The sequence below is a fragment of the Malus domestica genome, chromosome 01 (assembly GCF_042453785.1).
Source record: "Malus domestica chromosome 01, GDT2T_hap1".
Lineage (NCBI taxonomy): Eukaryota > Viridiplantae > Streptophyta > Magnoliopsida > Rosales > Rosaceae > Malus > Malus domestica.
The window spans coordinates 18,387,826-18,405,345 of record NC_091661.1 but is presented as its reverse complement, the minus strand read 5'-3'; the positions used below and the strand labels follow the sequence as shown (position 1 = coordinate 18,405,345).

At 37.9% G+C, this 17,520-nt stretch overlaps 2 protein-coding genes and 1 long non-coding RNA gene across 4 annotated transcripts; all 3 read left to right on the top strand.

The window, feature by feature from the left end:
• Window positions 1-1,119: 1,119 nt before the first annotated feature.
• On the top strand, window positions 1,120-2,287 carry LOC139197196 (uncharacterized). Its single transcript, XR_011582335.1, has 2 exons — window positions 1,120-1,369; window positions 1,626-2,287. It is a non-coding gene; the product is annotated as an uncharacterized lncRNA (long non-coding RNA).
• Window positions 2,288-4,416: 2,129 nt separating this feature from the next.
• Window positions 4,417-8,776, top strand: LOC103412560 (tubulin gamma-1 chain). Of its 2 annotated transcripts, none has more exons than XM_029099225.2 (12): window positions 4,417-4,664; window positions 5,226-5,426; window positions 5,535-5,646; window positions 5,922-6,322; window positions 6,561-6,614; window positions 6,696-6,800; window positions 7,107-7,181; window positions 7,280-7,324; window positions 7,472-7,600; window positions 7,862-7,966; window positions 8,049-8,126; window positions 8,313-8,776. In XM_029099225.2, exons 1-11 carry the CDS (start codon window positions 4,536-4,538, stop codon window positions 8,115-8,117), a joined length of 1,425 nt encoding a protein of 474 aa, XP_028955058.1. In that variant the 5' UTR covers window positions 4,417-4,535; the 3' UTR covers window positions 8,118-8,126; window positions 8,313-8,776. The 2 variants fall into 2 exon arrangements, with proteins under 2 accessions (XP_028955058.1, XP_070680086.1); XM_070823985.1 differs by having other exon boundaries at window positions 4,483-4,920.
• A 4,845-nt stretch (window positions 8,777-13,621) lies between these two features.
• Window positions 13,622-14,579, top strand: LOC103412362 (arabinogalactan protein 41-like). The gene is made up of 2 exons (XM_008350965.4): window positions 13,622-14,062; window positions 14,285-14,579. The coding sequence occupies exons 1-2, from the start codon at window positions 13,879-13,881 to the stop codon at window positions 14,389-14,391; spliced, it is 291 nt and encodes a 96-aa protein (XP_008349187.1). The 5' UTR covers window positions 13,622-13,878; the 3' UTR covers window positions 14,392-14,579.
• The last annotated feature ends 2,941 nt before the right edge of the window (window positions 14,580-17,520 follow it).

The following is a 17,520-nucleotide window of genomic DNA, read 5'->3' as shown; positions in this document are numbered from 1 at the left end:
TGAAATGGATTGTGAAACTGGGTGTGGTTGTTTACATAGGTGGGAAGAATGGCGGGTCAGTTTGCGAAACCCATATCGAAGTTTTGGGGGAAGGGAATGGGATGGGTTTTTAGGGAAGGAGAAAAGGCTTGGTGGTAGGGGTGGGTATTAAAGAAGGGTGTCGGTGGGTAAGGGGTGGAGGGGATGGAAGAGTGAGTCGTGGAGGGGGTGGAGGGGATGGAGGGGTGTTTTATTTTATTTTATTTTAATGACACGCGGCGTCCAGTCATTGTCCACATAGATGCTATGTCATCAGTTAACGGGATACTTAACAGCCAGACTAACAGATGTATGAGACTGTCCCAAAATTAACACTTTAGGTATGACTCTAGGACGGAAAAAACTTCATGTACTAAATGTTGAAAACCATAAAACTTGAGGGTAATAAACTGAGATTTACCCTTTTTTAATTGTATTGAAACTCATCCTTCTTGAAGTTGAATTTCAGAATTTTCACTTACAATTAAAAAAAAAAACACCAAGAGATCATAGCATTAAGTGGCAATAATCAAATACGCTTTTGACATATAAAATCTTTTGGTGAAGTAGCTTTACCGTTGAGTCATATTCATATTCACCATAAGTTTTTTTGAAATGATATTCACTTATAATATAAGTTTTTTTTTTTGAGAAACGGTATGATATTCATTAAACAACAAAGAATACGTACAATTTGAGGATAGTGTGCATACTAATCCTTGATAAAAACCTTGCTCGGGATTTCAACCATGTCGAAGAGAAAAAGAATGTCCCATACGACAATGTAACCTATCCTCAGCTGAACATTAAAGAAAGGGCAAAAGATTGTTTACTACCCTCATATTTCGTGGTTTTCAACATTTAGTACATCAAGTTTTTTTCGTCTCAGTATCATACCTAAAGTGTTAATTTTAGGATAGTCTCATACATCCGTTAGTCAAATTGTTAAGTCTGCTGTTAACTGATGATGTGGCGCCCATATGGACAATGACTGGGCGCCACATGTCATTAAAAAAATTAAAAAATTAATTACATAAAAGTACTTAAAATAAAAAAAAATAAAAAAACCCATTTTTTCCTTCCCCCTTCGTCTTCCTCACTGGACAAAGGGCCGGATTCCTTCCCCCTTTTTTCCTTCCCCCTTTGTCTTCCCCACTGGTGCGACAGTACGCCCCTTGCTCCCTCGCCCGCGCCAACTTCCATCTCCACCGCTCACTCCCTTCTCTCCTCTCTCTTCTCTCCTCTCCTCTTTCCTCTTTCCTCTCTCTCTCTCTCTCTCTCAGGTTTCTCTCCGCTCTCTCTCTCTCGCCAGAAGGGAAAAACCATAAAGAGCCGTTTTACACCCACCTGAGTAAGTTTTCTCTCTCTTTTCTCCTCTCTTTTCTCTCCTCTCTCACAGTCTCTTTTTCTCTATCTAAAATTTGAATATATGGGTCTTTGTACTATTAACCTGCCATTTACATTCTTGTGCATATTTGTATATTTAAAAGCTTTAAACTTTATTATGAATTTGTTATTTTTCTCCTTGTTATACCAAAATCTCATATCCCAATTTCTCAAATTACGAAACCCTAGTTTGTTGTATTTGATTTTGGATGGAAATTCAGATCTGGGTGTTGTCTGTTTACTTGGTTGGGAGATATTGACCGGGAAACTTGTAGAGCTTGACGGAGTGGTTGACGGAGCTGGAGGTGAGGCACGTGGAATTGGGGCTGAGAGCGAGAGTCATGACGTTGTCGCAGCGGTGGCGGAGGAGCTTGGGATAGCTGGACAGGATAAGAGAGTTGTGGATGGCGATTGTGGGGTCGAAGAAGGAGGTCGTCACGACGTGGTAGGCCTACTGGTCCCACATCACCGAGCAGTACGACGGCCACCCGCCGCTGCTCGTGGGCTTCTCGGAGCTTCAAAGTTCTGATCTTCATGGCTCTGCGTGCGGATCGACGGAAACTTGGATTTGGGTTTTTATTGGATTTTCCAGATTTCTTTGTTGTTTGATTTTTTTTCATGGTTTAGGGGGTATTTGGGGCTGAGATTTTATCTGGGTTTTGAAAATTTTAGCTCGATTTTTGTAGGGTTGTTGATTTTTTTGGATTTTGGAGATGAAGATTGAGATAGGTTTAGGATGAGGGGTTTGGGATGATGAAGATAAAGCCATGGTTGCTGCAGTTTTAGGAACCACTGTTTTTTTTTTTTTTTTTGAACCCCTTCTCAAAAAAAAAAAAATTCCACATGGACCTTTTAATGACACGTGGCGTCCAGTCATTGTCCACATGGGCGCCACGTCATCAGTTAACGGCAGATTTAACAGTTTGACTAACAGATGTATGAGACTGTCCCAAAATTAACACTTTAGGTATGACTTTGAGACGAAAAAAAGTTGATGTACTAAATGTTGAAAACCACGAAACATTAGGGTAGTAAACAGTCTTTTACCCTTAAAGAAATTACATTCCCTCCTCAACTAAAACATCTTGGAGTAAATCTGGAGGTTTCTCAAACCACATAAACTCTTGAGAACTCCCAATACCCATATAAGCAAGGTAGTGAGCTACAGAATTACACTCCCGCTGCACATAGGTAAACCTCGAGTAAGCCATCCTTCTGAGGAAGAATCTAACATCGCTTATTACAAGACCCAAGGATGAGCAATCTTCCCCTTGATCCTTCATTGCCACGAGCACCAAGCTAGAGTCTCCTTCAAAAATAACCTTTCAGCCGAAAGGACAATTATTTTTAACCAATAATATAAGTTAGAAGTCATAAATTTCAAAATTCGTCAATTACGAATTTGAATATATAAATAAAGGGTAAATTACATAGTAACCCTATAATTTGATGTCTATTACAACCTCATACAACATCTTTAAAACATTTCACTTTCATACCTCAACTACTATTTTATTTCAAAATAATACCTCCGTTAGATTTTCCATCCATTGATCCGTTAAGAGCTGACGTGGCTGCCACCTGTGTGCCATGTGGAAAAATAAAAAAAAAATAAAAAAACCTGAATCTTCTAAAAAAAAACAAAAACTGAAAAACGCAGAACCCACCCCACCCTCCCCACCCCTCTTCTTCCTTTCTTCACCTCCCAACCACCTCCATCTCCTCCACTCTCTTCACCTCCCATTCTTCGACCCAGAGTCCCTCTAACCACTAGAATCCCAATCCCAGGAATCCCAACCCCTCAACTCCTCTGCCTTCTCCCTCCAGCTCCAACCCCTCAACTCCTCTGCCTTCGCCCTCCAGCTCGAATAGCTAGAATCCCAACCCCTCAATTCCATCGACCTCCTTCAAGCCTTCATCCGCTCCTACCACGACCTCAACCTTGCAATCGTGCCCAATCTAAGGAAATCGCAGGATGCCCTCCTTGTGACCCAAACCAACAACTAAATCAATTTATTCAAATCTCAACAAAAAAAATAAAAATAAAAAAATCCAAATCCCAATCCAAATCCTTCGCTGCAAAGCTCTCTCTTCTCTCTGCTGCCAACCCAACCCTATCCCTCAACCAACCCAAAACCCATCATCTCTCCTTACTTTATCTCTTTGCTGCCTTTCGCCCAATTTCAAACCCTTACATGGACACAACCACCACTGTTGACGCATCCAGAGTCAGTGAGGATGGCTATCGTGTATGGTGTGCGCGGTTTCGGACCACCACAAGTTGGTGAGGATGGCGATGCTTCTGGGGGTGTTGGCGTTGTAGTCAAAGCTTCCAATTTGATTGTTTTGACCCTTTTTTTTCAAAAATTGGTCGAATCCAATACCCAAAATACAACGCTAGCAGTGCCAATTCTCAAAATACAAGGCCGACATCGTCTTTCCAGATCTCTCCGACGCGGCAGCAGTGCGATTCGCCTTTTTCCAGCAAGGTTCATAGACCTGACGACGTGTAGTCGTCCCTGGTGATGTAGATGTCGTCCCCGATGACTAGGATTGAGCAATTTTGGTGGATGGGAGGTAGTTGGAAAAGAGGGAAATGGTTAGGAGGCTCGGCTCAGAAGGGAGAAGAAGGGTGGGGAGGGGTTGCGGGGAAAGTATGAAAGTGAGAGGTGGGGAGGGGTAGGTTATGCATTTTTCAAAATTTTTTTTTAAGAAGATTCAGGTTTTTAAAAAAAATAAAATAAAAAATTATTTTTTTGCCACATGGTACAAATGTGGTAGCCACGTCAGTTCTTACTGGATCAATGGATAGAAAATCTAACGGAGGTATTATTTTGAAATAAAATAGGAGGTGAGGTATGAAAGTAAAATGTTTTAAAGATATTGTATGGTTGTAATAGACTTTAAACATGAGGGTTACTATGTAATTTACCCATAAATAAAAGTAAATAAAAACTTTGGGCAGTTGTACAGGTTATTTTAGGAATTTCAGTTGACCAACAAAATTACAACCTGCAACAAAATAAAATTAAAAATGAATTGGCAACAAAAGGCGCGTTGGACCTTGAAGTAGCGATCAGTTGATAACACTCACCTGATAAACCCTAGTTTTTCCGAGAAAGTGAGGGAAAATGCCTCGAGAGATCATCACGTTGCAGGTGGGACAATGCGGGAACCAGATCGGAATGGAGTTCTGGAAGCAGCTCTGCCTCGAGCACGGAATCAGCAAGGAAGGCATTCTCGAGGACTTTGCCACTCAGGTCCCTCCTCTCTACTCTCTTTTCCTCTCTGCGTCTTAACTGCTTGTTTGGTTTCCGAGAAAATACTGCCCTGGCAAAGAAAGAAAAGGAATTTTGAGTTGAAAATTTATTTAATTTCTCCTTAATTGTGTGGTTTTGAATGTGTGCAAGCTCTCAAGGAATTGCTGAGAAAATTATGGTGGAGGGAAAAAAAATCAAATTTCTAATTGTTCAGGACAATTGAAGCTCAATTAGGGCGTGAATAATGTTTTCAGAGGTACCGTAAAATGAATGAAGAATTACTATGAAGAATTTCAGTTTAATAGAGATTATATGGTAACGGTATATTGTCCTGACTAAGTCATTGATTTCGATCATTTCGATAATGTGGATTTAGAATTGGTGGGAAATTGATGGTCTTCATGTCAATTTGGGTAGCAATGAGGAATTATGCATTGCCTATGTGAATTGTGATGGTATAGGCAGTAGGCACTATAGCAACCTTATCAACTGCTAGTCAGAAAAGTCTTAATCTTGATAAAGATGTCTGTGATTATATTTTGAAAATTTGAAATGCAACAGGGAGGTGACCGGAAAGATGTGTTTTTCTACCAAGCTGATGATCAGCATTATATACCACGAGCTTTGTTGATCGATCTGGAGCCCAGAGTGATTAATGGGATTCAAAACAGCGAATATCGAAATCTCTACAATCATGAAAACATCTTTGTTTCAGATCATGGTGGCGGTGCAGGAAACAATTGGGCCAGTGGATACGATCAGGTTTGTGTGGAAGTTACTTTTGAGTTCCTGTAATGTAATTTAATGGTAACGAAGCTTTAGGCTTCTATCGCATATAAATGCACTGAAATCGTTGGGAATACTGATCAGGGGAAGGGTGTTGAAGAGGCTATAATGGACATGATTGATAGAGAAGCGGATGGGAGTGATAGTCTTGAAGGATTTGTTCTATGCCATTCAATTGCTGGAGGAACAGGCTCAGGTTTCTTTGCATTTTTTTATACTGTACCCGATGTTTTTTTTTTCTTTTCGTTTCATGGTTTAATTAACACTTTTTCCCAAATTGGTTCCTACTTAAGAGCATTGCTGGGTCAATTATATTAATTATAACATTTGATTGTCCTGCCTATTTCAAACAAGATATAAAATTTAGGCTGGCGATACATAGCACCCCCTTCACTTAGGAGTGTGATGAACCATTAATGTAATTAGTTTCTACCCTCAGTATCTCCATCTCCTCTAAAATATACGATGCAGGTATGGGTTCCTATCTGTTGGAGACATTGAATGATAGATACAGCAAAAAACTGGTGCAGACATACAGTGTCTTTCCTAACCAGATGGAAACAAGTGATGTGGTGGTCCAGCCGTATAACTCACTTTTGACGCTTAAGCGACTAACGCTTAATGCAGACTGTGTTGTGGTCCTTGACAACACTGCATTGAACAGAATTGCTGTTGAGCGCCTTCATCTAACAAATCCCACCTTTGCCCAAACAAATTCTTTGGTTTCTACTGTAATGTCTGCCAGTACAACCACTCTGAGATATCCAGGGTACATGAACAATGACTTGGTTGGTCTGCTTGCATCTTTAATTCCAACACCAAGATGCCATTTTCTAATGACAGGATATACACCGCTCACAGTTGAGCGCCAGGTAATCAATCGCACAAGCTAGTTTTTCCTATATATCTGTCTTTGTGTGTATTTATAGATACATCCAAGAACTTACGTATGTTGGGGCACATGCTTGAGCAAGTTTCTAAATAGAGGGGGAATTGATAGAGAGAAATGTGGGAGATGATCTGGCATCTCATGCTGTCATGAACTTTTTCATTTTATGCTTCTAAACTAGAAATTTAGCTTTCTAATGCACGGATATCTCCTCTTCACAGGCTAATGTGATTCGCAAAACCACTGTACTTGATGTTATGAGAAGACTTCTGCAGGTTAGAATCTTGTCTTACCTTTGTTTTTCTTTTCCAAAAAAGCAGAAGTAACAATTCTCTGACATTGATCTCATTTTGCAGACGAAAAATATCATGGTTTCCTCTTATGCTCGAACAAAAGAAGCCAGTCAAGCAAAATACATTTCAATATTAAACATCATCCAAGGAGAAGTGGACCCTACTCAGGTTGTTAAATAGCCACATTAATAGAGCAACATGCCAGGCAATCTTACAGTTCTATATTGATGAAAATAAGCAATACTTGTATCATTATCATATTTTACATTCAGAAAGTTGAAATGGAATTGTTGTAAAATGATTATCCTATATGGCTGCTTAGTTTTGGCCTATTCTCTTAATACTGTAGTGTTGTCTTGGATTTTTTGGAAATGAATTCTTTCTGAGTATTGGATGTTCAACACTTTGGTCCCTCCTCTAATGTTTTCTTTTGTTTTCAAAGTGGTTTATTTGTGCCTTTTTCTCTGTAATCAGGTTCATGAAAGTTTGCAGAGGATACGTGAAAGAAAGCTTGTTAACTTTATTGAATGGGGACCCGCAAGCATTCAGGTGTTTTTATGCAGTAAAATAAAGTAAATATGAGATGAATCCAATTATTTCGGAACTGTCTGGATATTTAATCTTTCACTTTCTTCTTTTCTGTGTAGGTTGCTTTGTCTAGAAAATCTCCATATGTGCAGACTGCCCATAGGGTGGGGATCTAATTCTTATCACAGCTTCTCTCCATTGTCTGATTGTTATGTTGATCTGATCGACAATTTTGGATTTGGACTCGTATGTTTTTATTTAAAGTGTGACCTAATTTTGATAATGATTCTTTGTATGTTTCTTCTTTTTAGGTCAGTGGTCTTATGCTGGCGAGCCATACTAGTATTCGCCACCTCTTCAGTAAGTGTTTGAGCCAGTACTCATTGTTACGGAAGAAGCAAGCCTTTCTTGACAACTATCGGAAGTTCCCAATGTTTGCTGTAAGTTGCCAGCCCAACAACAGTCATTATTACTTCAGATATGGTTTGCATATTGATCTGCTTCAGCAATATTGTCATATGCATACTCCATGTAGTTAACTAATTAGCGAAGAAGCATGCCTTTCGTGTTTTTGCCTTCATTTATTTTTTTAATTTGTTGGCATCATCGGTGATGAATGGAAAACCTTTTCTGGCGTTCCAACTTTATAGATGTCCGAAAGTTTTTGTGACTGATATAACTATGACATGAAACATGGACAGGAGAATGACCTTTCGGAGTTTGACGAATCAAGAGAAATATTGGAGAGTTTGGTTGATGAATATAAGGCTTGTGAGTCCCCAGATTACATCAAATGGGGAATGGAGGTAATTATCAGGATTTAAAAACTTTACCTCTCATTTGCTTTTTATTTTTTAATTGAACCCCCGAATGATTTTCTTTTTCCAGGATCCAGACCAAGTTCTTACAGGAGAAGGCAATGCATCAGGAACGGTCGACCCAAAATTGGCAGTATGAACAAATCAGGTAAGCTACAACTAACATCTCCTGTGACTAAATTCATCTGATGATTTGAGAACACTATCACGTGTGATCTTCCCGATTATTGGTTTCGAGTCTGTCATTTATTCACCACATATCTGTCTTTTACTTTCCTTTCAAATGAACTAAAAGCTGCCTTTAATGTTCGCATTTCTTCGTCCGATTACACAGGATTGAAACAGATTGCCGCAAGTTAAGCTACATTTGGAGGGAGCATTGTAGAATATGAATTACGTTTTGTGTTCAGAGCGAATTGGTTTATAAGATTATAATGTATTATTTTTTGTGGGTGTTTCGTTTTGCTTGGCGTACCCGGAAATGTTGGAAATCCAGGTCACCATTTTGAAGCTGTATCACTAGATTCATCTCCCCCATGATTTTCTACCGTTATCATGCCGAAAGCACTGTTTGGTGAGTGCAGCTCCATTTACCATTGTATGTACCCGTCCAAGTGGAGAAAATTTGTCATATTACTGATCGTACATGATAACTAGTTTGTCGGTCTTATCCAGTGATTGAGTGATTGAGTCATGTGATAAGAGAGATACATCATGGTTGTATGCGCTTCAGTTGTGAGCCTTGGGCTAATTAAGATTTGGAATTTTTATCACAAATAGTTATTTATGGTTTGAAAATGACAAATGTCAAAGAAGTCAAAAAGTCCACATGAGTGATAACAGTAAAAAAACTGGTGTTTGATGAATGTAAGCAAACTGGCAGTTTTTTTACGAAGTTGGATGTCAAGGACACATTGATGAGTAGAATAATTGATACAAGATGCATTGATGAGTTTTGAAACGTAAGAATCAAACTAATGAGTTTGAAGCATAAATGACCAAACTAATGAGTTGACAAAACATAAAGGACTACTTCTGATAAAAACCCTTACAGTTAACTAGTTTTCTAGAAGCTTAAACTTTGTGAGATGATGATGTTTTTGTGTTTTTTTTTTTTTTAATAAACTTTTGATGTATTTTATTAGGTCAGATTGTAAGGATTATTACTTAAATCAACATAAAGATAACACATATTGTGCCGTTGACGTACTAAAAGCAAGAAAATAAATTATTATTACCAATACCAACTAACATAAGCAATGCTAGGAAACTCAGCATTAGCCCTAGAAAGGCAAGACTCCTAGAAGATCAAAAGTAAAAACATTATTAAAACTCTAGGTTTCGCCCCAGAAGACAGACATCCTAGAAGACCTTTGACAAAAAGGAAAACATCCTAGAAGAGCAAACTGTTTGGGTCCAAAATACTGGTTTGGGCCGAGTTTAGAATTGTTCTCGGCCCGGAAGCCTTGCTCAGGGGTCGCTGAGGGTCATCCGGTTTGTGGGCCGCATAGCTAAGGCCGGCCATGTCCTATCAGGATTGGGTAGTTGAATCCTGATACAATAAGGAGTCTCAGCAGGATAAGGATGCTGAAACTTGGGAATGAATATGGCCTGATAAAGGGTTGAGTTCAAAGTCCTAATAGGAGTAGGACTGGCCGAGATAAGATTGGATCGGGGTAAGGAGTCCTAATCTGAATATAGTTTTGATTGATCAGAAGCAGGTTTGCTACTATAAATAGAGGGAGGGGTGCATGATTCAAACCCCCTCCAATTCAACACACAAATTGCCCTACGTAAACTCTCGCTCTACGCAAAACCTCTCAACAACCTTGAGATTTTTATTTTCTTTTTCGCCAACACATAGCACTGTGAAGGCCACCGGTGAACATCTTCAGTTTGGATAAACAGCACTGTTGCCACAGAATCAGCCGATCGCGAAGTACCTTCAGTTTGGATAAACATCACTGCGTCGAGGTTGACTGGTTATCTATCTAAGTCTCGGTCGAGAAGGGTTTTCGAATCCTTATTGACAGAGGTCATCTCACAAACCTTCTCGGAGAAGTGAGGTGTTACGAATCACCAGACTAGGTGCGTTGAACACCGAGTTATTTTATGATTGGATACTCATAAGTTGGATATAGAGTTCGGCATTCTGACTGCCGAACCACATTTACGATTAGCGTGCTTATACTCTGGTGTCGATTCAGCGTGCTTATACTCTTACGAATATAATCACCGTGACCGAATCTGACGTCGACGATTTGTGAACTTCGTAGAATTAGCAGCCTTGTCTTCAGGCTCTAAGGCCCGAAGGTCGAGATTGTTCATTCCTCGGTCGCAATCGCAAGATCGAGAAGTCCGCAGCGCACCCAACGCAACATCAACATATTTTACTCCTCGGCTGACGAGTTGGCACGCCCTGCATCAACCGAATGACGTAGTTAGCTCATACCAATTTAACACGAAGTACATATCCTTACCACCTTTCTAACTTGCCATTTATATTACACTAGACATGGAACATGCTAGGGATATTATATTTTCAGACCATATTTTGTAGAATGTGGTGTTGATGGTTGAGTTTCTGATTTAATGATTTAAAGAATGAATCAATGGTCAACCGCCATATTATCTGGACAAAATATGGTCAAGTCAATGGTCTATCTAGCATCACCCCCGATAGATAATTATTATTGTTTGAAAAAAAAATGTTTTCTATGCATGTTTGAATGATTTGCTACAATACATGTTTTTTTTAACGTAACACAGACTATATTTGTCACATCCAGGCCTAGGCCCCCACCACATCCCAGGTTCGATTCCATCGTAGCACGATATTGTTCGCTTTGGGCCCCAACCACGCCCTCACGGTTTTGTTTCTGGGAACTCACACGAGAACTTGGGTCACCAATCATGGGATTGCTCTAGCGCGAACTCGCTTAACTTCAGAATTCCGATGAAACCCGAAGCCAGTGAGCTCCCAAAAGGCCTCGTGCTAGGTAAATGTGAGAATATACATATAAGGTTTACATGATCCACTCCCCTGGACGATGTGGGATGTTACAATATTTGTATGATATGCGTACGTACCTTGCATGTTAGATACATATTTTTCACAAATTTTTAATAATAAATATAAAGTTAATGTATTTTAAACATATTAAACATGGAAAGTAAATTAAATATTTTAAATTATACATTAAGATTTTAAATAACGGTTGATTTTGTTTATCATAGTTTTTTAAAGATAGTTTATGAATAATAAAGGTACAATTAAAATAAATTGGAACCCCTTGGCCTTGTAGAACACTGTCCTTCCATCCCCCCAACCAACCGACTGCACACTGAAGACTACAATCCTCAAATAACAAGTCTGAACTTAAATATGAAAGCTCCTTGAACAAAACAAAGTGATCAAGGTGTTGAGCCACATTATTAGCTTGGCAGTGGACATAGGTACAAAAAAAAGAGATTTTTTTATAAAAAAAATTCGATATTGTTCACTTTAACGAAAAACCATATTTTTATACTAAAATGTCAATCATGGTACTATTCAATTTACCATTTATTTTGTCCTTATCGTTAAAACTCAAAGTTTTCAATTTTTTTTCATTAGTTTTCCTTAATTAAAAAAAAAGAACTACAATGCTCACATGCAATAAAGATTTAAAAACCTCATGCTGATGTCAACGGCAAGCCTTCTCTGACCGCTCAAAGGATCATCATACACATTTCTCTCAGTTTTTTACCATCATATCGAATTAATTGAAGAAGATAAAAGGATAGATATTAACAAGAGGGTATGAAAATTAAAAATAGATGTGTAGATATCATTATCCTAAACTAAATTATAAATGTAAGTCCCGCTATATAATAATTTAAAAAGAAAAATACAGTGCTTTTAAAATATTAGGGGGGCGTTATTGAAACTTTGTAAAAAGTTATTTTGCACTTTTTTTATAGTAGTATGTGTTTAGAGTGCATAATGACTTTATAGAATGTCAATGATAACTCCGAAAAAAATAAATTTTTTATTTATTAGACTGGCATTATTGACACACCAAAAAAATTCGGTTTGCACTCCACTCAAGTGTTTTTTCTTCTTCTTATATTTGTATATATTTTGAGCATTGTTCTAAAGGGCGGTCACCTAGTTGCTAGGCAATTGGCAACCGTCATGATTAATTCTTAGGCCTTTAAAATATCGGGTAGGACGCCTAAGCATGCCTAGGATGGGTTAAGCAGGATCAGGCAGGCTAGGTGACTGTTTAGGTTTTTTTTCGGAAGAGGATCCTCTTTTGAGCTCAGGATGGGGATCCTCTTGACCACGAAATCTGGGCCGTTCAAATTTAATCCAACGGCTCCAAACAAGGGGACCTTTTAAAAGTTATAATAATTGCAACCGTTAGATTAAATTTGAACGGCTCTGATTTCGTGGTCAAGAGGATCCCCATCCTGAGCTCATGAGAGGATCCTCTTCCTTATTCAATGACTATGTGTGTTCCACTCTACCAATGTCCGTTCAAGATATCCATGTTTTCAACAAATTGTAATACTTAATAATTTTTATGTTTCCCAATATTAGTTTTTTTTTTTTAAGTATAAGCTTATTTATATGTTATATAAATTTAATAACAAAAATTAAAAAATGCCTAGATCCCATTTAGGCGTTAGGCTCTTACTCACTGACTGACTAATGCTTGACAATAACAACTCTTAAATGGTAACATGATCTTAGCTTGTCTCACCTCTCTCTATCTCTCGAAATTAACCAGAGAAATTATTTGAATTTTGAATTTGAATACCATCCAATTGCATAGAGATGATAGATAAAACAATAATTCGTCAATAACATAATGAAAACAAAGCTAAAAGCTGTTCTACTACCAACCATTGGTCCATTGTTGACAGAAACACTAATCACCAGCTTAAAAGGAAAAATAATTATTAACAAAAAAATTATTTAATAATTTGCATACTTGATTTATTTAATACCAAATCAACTGTCACACCTAGAATAACGGAACATTTTCTTGGGAATATTAGGGATCTCGTAATCGTGATTGCTCACTGTAATCATACGGTCAGTTTCCATTAGGTATTATTTATATTTAATTTAAAATTTAAATTTTAAAATGATTTCTGATCGCACGATATACAATAAATGGTCATGATTACGGATTTCCTAAAAAAAGATCCGGCAAGGATCCTTTTCCGAATAATATAAACTCCTTTTCATTGACAATTGTCAATACCAGAATCTCAAGGTAATATAATTTTCATTTTCGTATGATGATCTATTCACTTCTTCATTCTCCACAAGAGAGACTGCATGAACAAGGATGTCCTTCCATACAGATCTTCGAAGCGTAAATTCAAAATTCTTTGCTTCGATTCCACCATGTTTAAAATATAAATAAAATAATAACATCATTAGACAGTGTGACGACCACACACGAAAAATTACTCCAATCTCACATGGTCCTCACCTCTCACACAATTATAGCCGTTTATCCCTTGTAGGCCCCGCCCGAATTGTAGAATCCGAGACTTGTTTGAATAATTTCCACCCAAAAGCACATGGCCACGTCACCAAATTGACAGTAAAAAAGATAAAAGTAGAAAATATAATAAAAAATAAATGAAAAAGGCCATTACCGTACAGGGAGGCCTGCCTTATTCTTCTCTTGCTGCTCTTGCTGGCCTTTCCTCACCGGTCACCACTCTCAACCTAACCCTTTATATAACAACCCTAAACTCTCTCTCTTTCCTCCCTCACATTCTCTCTCTTTCTCTCTCTAAGTTTTGAGTTTTGCTCATTTTTGTCTTGTGTTTTTTTTCATTCAAATTCTTTGCTTTAAAATTTATTTTTTGTTTAGAGTTTTAATAGAGAAGGAAAAATGGCGCTTTGCTTCGGATTTTCTAAAGCATTTTTTAGAGTTGTTCTAGTCTCTGCAATTGTCTTGTTCGCCCTTCTATCCCCATCTGCTGCTGCCACGCCCAAGCCCTCAGCTGCTGCTGCAACTCCTTCCTCCGCCCCTTCTCCCACCGCCGCCGCCCCTGCCCCTGGCCCTTCCAGTGATGGTATTTTCCAATTTTGCTTTCTTAATTCTCATTCTATATTTCTTTGTTTATAATTAGATCTGAATGCCTTTTGTTGATTTTTGTTTTCGAAAATTTTCTCTCTTTTTTTGGCACTTCGGTTTTGTTTTCCTTTTTTTGGTTGAGCGATGAGCATTGGGTTTTTTTATTTGGGATTTTTAAAATAATGTGAACTTTTTATAATTTTGGTTGTAAACTTGGCAGGAACTTCAATAGACCAAGGGATTGCATATGTGCTGATGCTAGTGGCTCTGGTGCTGACATATCTCATTCATCCTATGGACGCATCATCATCCTACAATTTCTTTTGAGTTGGATTCTTTTTAGGTGAATTAGTTAAAAAAAAAATATGAGAAAAAAATGGTGGTGATTTTTTCCTTTTTCCTCTATGATTTATTTGACCCCGTGATTGTTTGTGCATATTTAGAGAAATTGATGAGTGGTAATATTTGAGGCTGATTTAGCTTCTGTTATATAATTGTTGTCAGATTATTGTTCCTTTCTTCGTTTCTGTTCCATTCCTTTCTTTTACTACATTCCCATGGACACAGACACGTTATGTGACCCGACACACTTGAAACGTGTTACAAATTCATCTTCTCTTTTACTTGCTCGCATACCTTTACGTTTGTCATGCGCGACTAAGATTAAAAGTCGAGAAAATACAAGGAGAGGATCCAGATCCCAACAAGAAACATGCAGTTGTGACACGCTTGAGTCTTGGACGTACAGAAAGAGAAACAAATAGATAAGATGGGGACATTGTCTAGTATATATGCTCTGGTTATCTTATATTCCGGATTTTTTTTATTTTAACAGCTAAAAACCTTAGAGTATACATTCAAGTATAATAGACTTTTTCAGATGTTCAACGACGCACAATATAATAGAATTTTTCATACACAAGCTACCTTGCTGCAGGTACTAGCTGACGAACGTCCATTCCGACCGTCCCTTACCGTCCCTTTTTCAAAACTCTTTACCAAATGTGTCAAAATCTTATAGCTCTAATCACATGAATAGGATACCAATTTCCGGTATGCAATACTAAACATCCAAACTCACTGCTAAACAAAGCTATAAAAACAGGCAGAATAATATGATGTATAAAGAAATAAACCAAACAAGGTTGTAGATGGTTAAGTTGGGACAATATCGGTGATGTTAATGGTGGACCACGCTTGACCTATAAAATTTATCAGAGTAAGAGTGAAAAAGAAGCCGGTGGAAGTGACGAGCCCCTTCCAGCATCCGGTAGCACAGTTATTGCAGGCAGTCCTTACCGCTGCAATTCTGTGATCAAGTTCATCCTGTTGCTCTTCTTCTTCTTTATCTGAAAAACATAGAAGAAATAACAGAAAATTTAGAAATGAGAAGGGATTGGCCTGGAAGTGTTTGAATATAGCATAATTTACCAATGGTGACAACATGATATAGTCGAATTCATTGCAGTATAAAACAACAATCATTCCCTCTATAAAACAGAAAGTGAACTTCAAGGCTTTGACACAACAAGTCTTACTCGTTAAATATTAATATTTATTTCATTCATTTTTAATGTTTATTAAGTCACGTCAAACATAAGCTCGAGCTCATTTAAAAGACACTTGAAAATACCATAGTATTTGGCTTGTCTCATTGAGCCACCAAAAAAAAAAGCATCACTTGGCCAAAACACAATTTTAATTGAAAATAAATAAGAAACAAAAAAGAATAAAGTATTTTTTTCGAATCTTATAAAATAAAGGACGAGGATCCTCTCCGGATCCTCTTTGTGGGGATCCAGAGATCAATCAATCGTATCTGTTTATCGTAAATCGTGTAGTCAGTTTTCGTTAAGTACTATTTATATTCAATTTTAAATTTTAAATTCAAAATAATTTCTAACCGCATGATGTACGATGAACGGACTCGATTGATTGATCATCCGGATCCCCACAAAGAGGATCCAAAGAGGATCCTATTCCTAAAATGAAATCACCATAAAGCAATAAAGACGCATTTCGAAAAACCATCAAACCAGACACTTAGGCCATCTCCAACCAAAGGGTCCAGATGACCAAAAATAGCCCAAAAATCGTCTCTAACTGAGGGCTAGGCCAGAGGGCTCATGGGCCCCATGGAATCTGAATGGGTCAGAAGACCAACCGGTTGGCCATCTTCAATCAGCTAGCTAACCCGCTGGCTAGCCTTTTTTTTTTTTCCTTTCCACTTGCCCAGCCCGGTTTCATTTTTGTTTTTTTTTGTTCTTTTAGGCCACTTTAAGGCTTTCAATTTTAGGTCTTAGCCCACTTTTTTGTTTTTTTCTTAACAGCCGTTTTTGTTTTTTTGACCTTTTTTTTTTTTAATTTCTAATTTTTTCATACACCATTTCTCACATGTCTTTTTTCACCACTTCATACTGTCTTACCTCTTTTTATTTCAATTCTTCACATTTCATACTATAGCCATTTAACCCTCAGTTGGAGATGGTTTTTTATGACAGGGCTAAAACAAGCCTCTTGCCCTTTAGCCCTTGGTTGGAGATGGAGGCAAATATGACCATGTACTATTCATTAAAATATTAATATCTTGGAGGGCCAGAGGGCTAAAACGAGCCCTCTGGCCAGCCTTCGGTTGGAGATGGCCTTACGAGCTGCTAGCAGAACAAAGTATTCCTTGCAGATGAGAGATTTTTCAATGTGACCGGCACATGAGATGGTAGATCACGTGTCACTATACAAATGATGGGATATGTGTGTTAAAAAGTTAATAACTTAAAAAATAAAATTTCTCACCACTTACATAAAAACACGTGGTGTACCACTCGTGTTCTCGTCACAATAAAAAATTTCTCCTTGCGGACGCTACTTCAAGATACTTTAGGTCTAGTTCTAACCGAATTAGGTACCGGGGACATGAAGGCATCATTTTTATCCCTCATTGTGGTCCAACGATCAACACTTATACGAGGGTAGTACTATCCACCCACCAATTTTTATTTTCCACATACCTCTTTCAATTTTTCGATCATTGGATTAAATTAAATAGAAAAGATTAATGATAAAAAATTAATAAGGATGTGTGAATAGCTCTATCATTCTATTATCCTATAATATTTTTGTTTGTACCATACTTGACCAATCCCAAAACTACTGAGCACCAGTCAACGTTATATCGTCAAGAACCCAGAAGAGTTTCCCTCCAACCAGGAGGCCAATCACAGCACGACACGTGTCGACATCAGAAGCCAATCATAGCGCGACAAGTGTCAATGTCAGAATGAAACTAGAAACTCTTTTCTATAAATAGATATTATTCTCTCACAATATTTCCTAATGTCATTTGTATTAAATCTTTCACTAGTACTCACAAAAAGAGAGCTTGAACCTATGTACTTGTGTAAACCCTACACAATTAATGAGAACTCCTCTACTCCGTGGACGTACTCAATCTGGGTG